Source organism: Tetrao urogallus (assembly GCF_951394365.1).
Source record: "Tetrao urogallus genome assembly, chromosome: 20".
NCBI lineage: Eukaryota > Metazoa > Chordata > Aves > Galliformes > Phasianidae > Tetrao > Tetrao urogallus.
This window is the reverse complement of record NC_136833.1, coordinates 9,413,978-9,422,510: the sequence shown is the minus strand read 5'-3', so window position 1 is coordinate 9,422,510 and position 8,533 is coordinate 9,413,978. Positions and strand designations below refer to the sequence as shown.

Here is an 8,533-nt window from a genome sequence, read left to right as displayed (position 1 = left end):
CTGGAATCCAGTGAAGGATTTGATACTCAAAAGTCAACAGTGTCACGTATGTGCAGTGTGTTCCACGTGTTCTTCAGGACAGCTTTAAACATAAGATGAGAAACGCAGCGTAGTTGAAAGGCTGTGGGCAGTGATGATGGAGAACAGGAAGTGTGGGACAGCAGAGACAGAGAGAGGACAGAGGAGGTTCATAGCAAGTATGTGGATGTTATTTCATGCTTTAACAAATTCTTTGCTTCTGAAGTTTTGGGGTGAGGTGCAGAATGAGGTAACTTCCATCTCCATTTAGAAAGCTCTCAATAAGCCCAGGACTCTCTGAGCTCTGGGCTTCAAATAAGTCCAACATAGGCAACAGAAGTAAGTTCTATATTTTCAAGTGTTAGTGTGTGCCTTGTGCTTTCAGGAGGAGTATTGCTGTACAATGCATTTGCCATGTGTTTAACAAAATAGATGTATTTTCTTGCCAAGGGTACTGGTGAAGTGGTCCCCTCTGGCTTTTGGGTTTAAAATGCAATTGAGTGTTACATCACAGCTGTCTGGAGCTCTGAATGGTCTCTGTGCTTGAATTTGTCTTCACTGAGATGGGAATACTTGTTGACTGAGGAAAGGAGGGAGGGAAGCTTCTGTTGTTTTTCAGGGAAAAGATTCTTGGACTATTCACTGATGAAAGACAAATGCTTTAAAAACAAAAAGAACTTCAAAATCTTGACTAAGATATAAAGAAATATAACAAAAATGCACAAGTCATATACTGTGTTGCACAAATCCCAGGTTAGGATGTGCTCTGAGGCTTTCAGCAGGAGGCAGGTGATGATGCAAATGCTTCTGGGCTGGGTTTGCTGCTCTTCTTTGGGAAAAGGCATTGCCTTGGGTTGGTGGGAGCTGTGCTGCAGGGCTGGGATGTAATAATATAGCCAGTCAACAGTGAGCTTCCCTTTGCAGCTGGTGGGATGTAACCTTCATGCTTGAGGTTTAGGGTTTTTTGTTTGTTTGTTTTTGTTTTTTTTGTATTTTAATACATGACCTCATCCTTCAAATTTAATTGATAATTACATTCATTATTTCTTTTTCTTTATGAAAAGCAAGAAGGCTCAACTTATCTGAAGGCTTTTACTGTTTGTGTATGAAAGATCTAGATAAGATGGATGAAATGTAAAGCTGTGCTTTAAGTGCACTGTCCTTTTCTCTGCAGGGCAGTACAAGGCTGTTGTTATTTTTGGAGTAAAGCTGTTTGGCAGCAGCACAGTGACCCTGGGGTTAACGGATTAATTAACACACAGCTGAGTAGCGCTGGCTGGAGCTGGGGCACACACAGGGGAAGGACAGCGGGCTCTGGGGCAGGAGGCAGCTCCCTCTTCTGTGGCAGTGCGTGGCTGCAGGTGTGCAGCCTTCTTGCAGCTGTTGGTGCTGATCAGTGCAGGCTGAGTCCTGTGGTGATGTGAGCGTGAGGGCTTTCTGCTGCTTCCTGGCAACACAGGGGGATGAATTCCTCCAAAAACAAACTGCGTGGTGGCCTATGTGGTGAGCTGGGAGCTGAGAAGAGCTTTCAGCAAGGTAATGTTAAGATCCCTTTTACTGAAGCTCGTTGTGTGGTATCCTAACTGAATGACCTGATCCACCAAGAGCTCTGCTCAGAGCTCAGGCCCTGCTGTGCCCCCTTGGCTTTGCTGAGCAGCTCTGAAGTGCTGAACTTGCCCAGCCTTGCTCCCAGCATAGTCTAATGCTCTGAGAAAAGTCAGCATTGGAGTTCCTCAAGCCGGGTAACTTGGCTCGTTGTAGCAGGTGGGGAAGCTTTCTCACCAGCATTCTGGTGCATGCTGAGCAGCTGCAGTGCTGCTGGGGCTGTGAGGAGTGGTGGGACCTGGAATTGTGCAGTGGGATGGGGAGCTGCTGAGAGCGGGCACTGGGTTCTCAGTGCCATCCTGGTGCTGTTTGATGCCATTTGTGGTGAGAATTCCAGTGATCATAGCAAAAAGGAACTTGAACAGCATCTCAGTTCCATCTGTTAAAGAAGTTGAAGAAAGTTTGCCAGCTGTCCTGCAGCTGAAGGGCTTTTGCATCTGACTTGTAAGAGGAAACAAAATGATCCTTGTCTGCAGGAAAGGTGTGCTGTTAGAATATCAGCTGGGCAGATGTCAGTGATAGCTCAAAGCAAATGGCCACAACTTGAGTCAGTGTGGGGAAAAGGGCTGATGGGGGTGACATAGTGCTTTTTTCTGAGGACTTGCGATCACAAACAAGGCTCCAAAAACAATTTTTATTCCTCCCTGGCTGGGCTTTGCAGGACTACAATAATTGAGGGAAAAAAGATGAGAAAAAAAGAATGAGCTGCTTGTGCTTTAGTTTGGCTACAAGTGTGTGTGTGTGTGTGCGCGTGTGTGTGTTGGGGGGGGGGAGGGAGAGAGAAGGTCAAACCACAATTCTGTAACACTTGCTTTATCCAGAGCAAAGATTTATTTGCTGAAAAGATTCCTATGTATATCCAGTATTTTATTAGCATAATGTGCACTTTTTTTTTCCTTGCTGGTTGCATAAACTAATACAGCAACGGTTGTTAATACTAACAATTTTTAATTTAATAGCAATTCTGGAAGACACTCTGATAGAAAATATTTTAAAAAAAATTTACTGTACAAAGTTTACAACACATTTGAAAAGAAAAACGTGTCAATTTTCACCATATTACAGACTCCATTTACATTCACTATTGACGTGTGGCTATTGTAGCAGCATTGTACAGCCAGCTTCACATTTACACCTCTACAACAGGACAGGCTTACTGTGCTTCGTGCCTCACATCAGCACATGAGGAGACACATGGCCATAAAGCAGTGACCCAATGCCTGCTGCTCAGCTGTGGCAGAGAGATGGAAGCGCCTGATTTCATTCACAGCTGTACAGCTGCACGGTTCTGTTTGACTTCCATGTGCCTTACACAGCTGACTGCAACACATTACCCCAGACAGTAATTGGCCCTGCTCTCTGGTACGCTGGGTTTTGCTTTTAAGAACCATTTATGGGAGTTAAACACAAAACCAAGGAAGACTCAGACTGAATCTCAAACTTCATGATTTAAAGGCAAGTTTTGAAACCCTTCCTGCAGCAGGATGGCACTCCATCAGCCTGCAGCGCTCATGGGTCAGCCCCATCTGCTTTCAGCACACTGCAAAGTGAAGCACCAAGGGACAGGCAGCCCTGCTGACACAGGTGTAGCTGCCTTGCTGGAAAGCAGGGTCAGCACAGCATTCTGCCTGGAAACAGCCAGGGTTTGAACCTCACATGAGGGCAGTCACACAGGGAGAACAACGTTTGATTTTTAATTTTATTTTGTTGTAAGCTGGATAGTCTGTCCAACCAGCCATCCTGTAGGAAAAGATTGAGAAGGTCGTGCTTTCTCAGCATTGTTCTTGCACATTGCCACAGCAGCATTACTGCTGACAGCCAGGTGAGCAATCACTCTTTCCTTCGCACAATGAAAGCTCTGGGTTTCCCAAGTGAGACAGGAATAGCAGTGAGAGCATGCTGTGGTGCACAGGGGCTGCTCAGACCCGATGCAATGTGTGCATCCAGCAGCAGCTTCTGCTCTCCCTAAGGCAAGGTACACTGCTGCCCGTGGGTTCATAACCTTAACGTTGCTACGAAGCAGGTTTCTCCTGGCTTTTACTGCACTGTCAATACTTAAGTGGTACTCGTTGGAAAACAACCTCTGTTTAAATCTGTGACAATGTTATTGTGAGAGAGCAAACAGTAGCAAGGCTTGAAGAGAAAGCAGGTGGTGGCTAAAAGGGCACTGTGTGCTGAGGGGCCTATTTGCTTTTCTGAGGTGGTAAGAGGGAGGTCAAGAGAACCATGTCTCCATGCTTGGCTACCACCAAACAAATTCTGTTTTATATTTGAGGCACATTTAAAATCACCATAGCACAGTGAAGGAGTAGCTGGAGTGAAGCCCTCTGCTCAACAGAACTTCTTTTTTTCTCCACTTGATTTTCTCCAAGTCAGCTGCCTGTAACCAAACTGAGTGCCTATCACTTCATGTGCCTCGTGGAGGACTTCAGAGCTTTTCCCTCTGTAATCTACATTATAAAGCCTTGTAATGGTGGCAAAAGATAGAAAAGAGGCATGTAATGTACTAGTGTGACTGGAGAGATGAAATTTGACAACTTTCAGGGAGTCCTAATGAACTACCTTAAAAATGAAGCAGTGTAAGGACAGAAGGGCTCTTTAATGTCCACTGCATAATTAGAGTTGTCCTGCTGCCCTGGCTGACAGGCGAAGGCAGAGGAACAAGAATGGGAGGTGTGATGGAACATTTAATGCAGCTTGCAATTCATTTGCAAGTGAGATAATGCATCTGTTACCTTAAATGCAGAAATAAGCTGTGTCCTTTATCAGTCTGTGTATTGCACATTGTAGCATGTGGTTTCCTTTTGATTTTGGGGGGCTGGGTTTTTTCTTGGTCTTAACCTTTGAAACGGGTCTTGGATTGACTCAGGTTCTCTGGAACAAAATGTAACTTTCCCAGCTGCAAGGGTTTTGCTGTTCTTAGTTTTCCTCAGAAGTGCTGAGTCCTAAATTTCTTAAATTCTTGCAGACTTATCTGACTGTCTGGAGGAGTGTGTGTGCGCACTGGGGAGAGAAATGACTTTGAGTCTCTTAACAAGCTCTGTGTATCAGAACAGTATGTTATTATACATTGTTAAGGGATGGCTTTTTCCCTTGATTTTCTTCCCTCCCTGGAGCTCTATCTAGTGAAATATGTTCTTCTACAAATGAGATTGCCATCAGGGCAGCAAGGGGTGAGGTCTGGCAGTGCTCTGGTTCAGGGGACCAAACGGGTTGTGCCTGAAGCTTCCCAGGAGCAGCGTGGTGCCCAGGAGCTCACCTTCTCCAGGGGCAGCCAGCTGGGGTGGCCCTGCCTGAGCGGGGCTGAAAGCGGATGGACCCAGAGGTCCACTGCCACCCCAACCAACCCGACGCAGTTCTGTGGCAGGGCAATTCAGCTTTTCTTGTGAGTTCTGTGTTGAAGTGCTCAGTTCTGTTTCAATGAGATAACTGTATGTTTGACAGCAAACTCCCCTGCAAGAAGCAGATTTTTACTGCTTTAACTTAATTCAAGGTAACCCAGAGCTTGGACCAACCTGCAGAAACAAACCGGAGTGATCACAAACTGAATTATCAGTTTGGATAAATCACAATGCAATAGATAAATTTTACCTTAACAAGAGAAAAACAATTTAAAACTCCCATCTCCTTGTATGAGATACGTAACCATTCTGAAACAAAGCGGTTCCACTTGTCTTAGGGAAAAATGCACTGAAGGCAGAAGATCATTCCTAGTTACACCACAGACGCAAAAAGGTTCTAGTTAGAAGGAGGTTGGTTTCTCTTTGTGCTAGTGGAATGGCTGTAGTTAATTGATTCGCTGTTTATTGTGTTTAAAAAAATATATAGTTCACGCAAAAGTATCATGTAAACATTCTTTAAATAACTGCTGGTGCTCAGGCAGAATTCACCCTTTGCCAACAACAAAGGACTGTTAATTGATGGTCGTGTGGCTTTCAGCTGTGGCTGCACCAGTTTCATAGCTTGGAAAATTCAGTGAAGATTTCTTTGTGTGTAAGTAGGTAGACATTATCACAAGACAACCACACACCATGCTATATCTTTTGATTACTTGGTTCCAGGATTCCCAAGCCAAATCTCTCAAAACGCAGGACAACTTTGCTACTGTTAATGCTGAAAAGAGTGGGGAAGGAAAGGAGAAAGGAGGGGAAAAGAATTATTTATTGTTGTTTCTTTGTTGTGCTTTTTTCTCCCCTACAAAGCTACAGTCATATAAAAGTAAATGGGTTGGGCTCTGCTCTCATGCAGTGAGAGATCACCCAGCAGTGTTTAAAAATTAAGCAGCAAACATTTGAATTTATTCATGCTAACCTCATTAGTGAAAGCATATGGCTCAAACTGGCAAAACAGGAGGCTTTTAAGTACCTAACCTAAGGTGGGTAGAAGACTGACATAAATTTGGTTTCGTTGAAATAGAAATGGAGAAAATAATCACTTATTTAAGAGGACGGGGCATTCTGACAAGGTACATCAATTGCTTTAAAAAACACACCTGCTCCTCTTTATAGTCTAGAGAAAGTGAATAAAGATATCTTCTCATCCACCCTTAATCTGTTAGCAGAGCTAGAAATGTTTTCACTTCAAAATGCCTTCCTCCACGTGCGTGGTTGGTGGCAGCAAGGCAGGGAGCATGAAGGCTTCCAGCAGACCCTTTCCAGTGCAGTGTGCAGGCGTCTGATTTTGAGAGAATGACATGTAGGTGTATTTGTCCTCACTGAACACAGTAAAAACCTCCCTGGTTCCTGCTGCATGTCTGCCTCTATCCTTGTCCTCTCTCCAGTGAAACAATTTTTTTTCAAAAAAGGAATGAAAAAAGACCTTTTACAAAAAGGCACGCATTTGCAGTGCTGCCTACAGTTCTGCAAAGTTCTTACTGCAAAGTCAGGCATTTTGCTGAACCAGAGATGTAAACAAAAGCAAATCACGGAACTCAAAACGCTGGATTTGCAAGGAAAGGAGAAGGAGGAACTGAAGGGCTTCCCTACTTTCCTCCTCTTCTGCTAAGTGCTGTAGCTGATCCCAGTTTTGGATGCAGCTGCTGGTGGTGCATTCACAGGTAGGCTGAGGGACTGCAATCTGCCCTGAGCACAGCGAGGGCTATCCTCCTTTCTCTGCACCTGCTGTGTGCACCCCTGACAAAGCTGACCCTTGGTTCGATGCAGGGCTGGATCCGGCTCTACAGCAGAACCAACCCACTCTGTCCCTTAACTCTCGTTGGTTTGCAATTCAAGTGAAGTGTTCACTTGTTGGCTGCACCTGTGGAAAATGCACCTGTTGAGTCAAAAGCCATAGCCCAGCACTGAGGATGACAGCCACCACCTCAGCAGCTAGGAAACTTCCCCTGTCTGCCTCCTGAGGCTTGTAGGCCACAACTGCCAGCGTCAGCCAAAGCCCAGCCTGTTGCTGCCCACACCAGTCAGGGCAGAGCGCCAGCTGCCTGCCAGGAGGAAGCTGCAGCCTGCTGCCGTGACTCAGAAGTGAAAGGTGCCGCGTTGTTAGACAGTAACTTCTTGCAGGCAGGAGTTGTTATTCAAGCTAACAGCCCACGCCAAGCAGAAAAAGGCAGAAAAGGAGAATTCGGATAAAATGCTGATTATGTCCATGGGTTAATTTCGTGGTTTGTTTTCATTTTTTTGAATGGAAGGTGATTGTCCAAGTTGCTGGTTAGGATACAACACAGGGAAGCATGCAAGGTGGAACCCATTATTGCACCAGTAGTTACAACCTACAAAGAAATATGGGAGGGAGGGGAAAAAGACACCATGAGAGTTAGTTTTCAGTTATTTTAAAGCAAGCTCTTGAAAACTACCTACTATAAAGCTTACAGCAGAGTCAGGCAGGAGGTTAGTGCAGTGTTTCTCTAAGGAGTTGTCAGAGGGGATGTGACTTCAGTAGGTTTTGCATCTGGTCGCTGGTTGACACTGATATACAGTGCTTTTTAAGTGTGACCTGAATATAATCTAGTTTGCAGGAGACAAAAACCAACTGAGCTGCCTGCACTTTCACTTCAGTGAGCACTAATTCAGCTGACAATGTTGATACTTAAAGTACTTCTATTACATGCTTTCAGCAGAGAAAAAGCAATAATGTATGCAAATCTACATGAACCACTTGCAGTAGGAGCAGAGGATCTGACTACACAGGGAAAAAAATAGTTTGGGTCGCTGCTCCATAAGGCACAGTTCCACAGGCTGTTCAAGAACTCCCTCTGGAAACACTAACCCAAAATAATCACTTGGCAGATGTGATTATGGAAATGAGCACTCTTGTGAACCAACTGCCCAAATGGCAAGCATTACTTCAAGTAATTTCCAGTGTGATGTTAGGGGACAATGCAGGACCCTCTGACAGTCTGGGAATATTTAGGCAGCCCGGACTCCCAGTCTGCTCTACAGTGTCTGACTAGGTGGACTGAAAGATACCAAATTGGCTGTGGGAGTCAATGATCCAACACAAGTAGATCTGGTGGTATGGAAAAATGAGGGCATGAAAGTGTTGATGCAGAGCCATCATGCTGGAGGGCTTTACAGCAAAGGGCTGCTGTAGGAAAGGAAGAACTTTAACAAAGGATGCTGCCATATCATGTGTATCTCCTGACAAAAGAATTGTTGTCCATAAAATAATTTGAACTCCATGATCCTCCTCTGAGACAAAAGATGATTTGTTTAAAAATATTGGGGTTAAGTTACCTTTCAAATCCAAGAATAAGAGAGCCTCACTGATCATCGCGCTCTGCAGCTTATCACACTGACCAGATTCTATACCTGCCTTTTGTACTGCCATCCTTCTCAGCACTCTAAGCACAGCATAACTTGCTCTCTAACTCCCAATATGCAGAGGAGACAGATTTAAATTTACAATGCTTTAGGCTTGAAGAGGAAAAAGAGCTGTTTCTCTTAATTTATGAATG

The 8,533-nt window shown here is 44.6% G+C and overlaps 1 protein-coding gene across 2 annotated transcripts in view; it reads right to left on the bottom strand.

Annotated features, from left to right (window-relative positions):
- Positions 1-5,657: 5,657 nt before the first annotated feature.
- KSR1 (kinase suppressor of ras 1) overlaps positions 5,658-8,533 on the bottom strand; it is a gene marked incomplete at both ends in the record, with an annotated part of 54,154 nt that continues 51,278 nt past the window's right edge. For both annotated transcript variants that reach the window (XM_079544934.1, XM_079544935.1), the window contains one exon: positions 5,658-5,736. In XM_079544934.1, coding sequence (XP_079401060.1) covers positions 5,658-5,736 — 79 coding nt within the window. The remainder of the gene's footprint in view (positions 5,737-8,533) is intronic.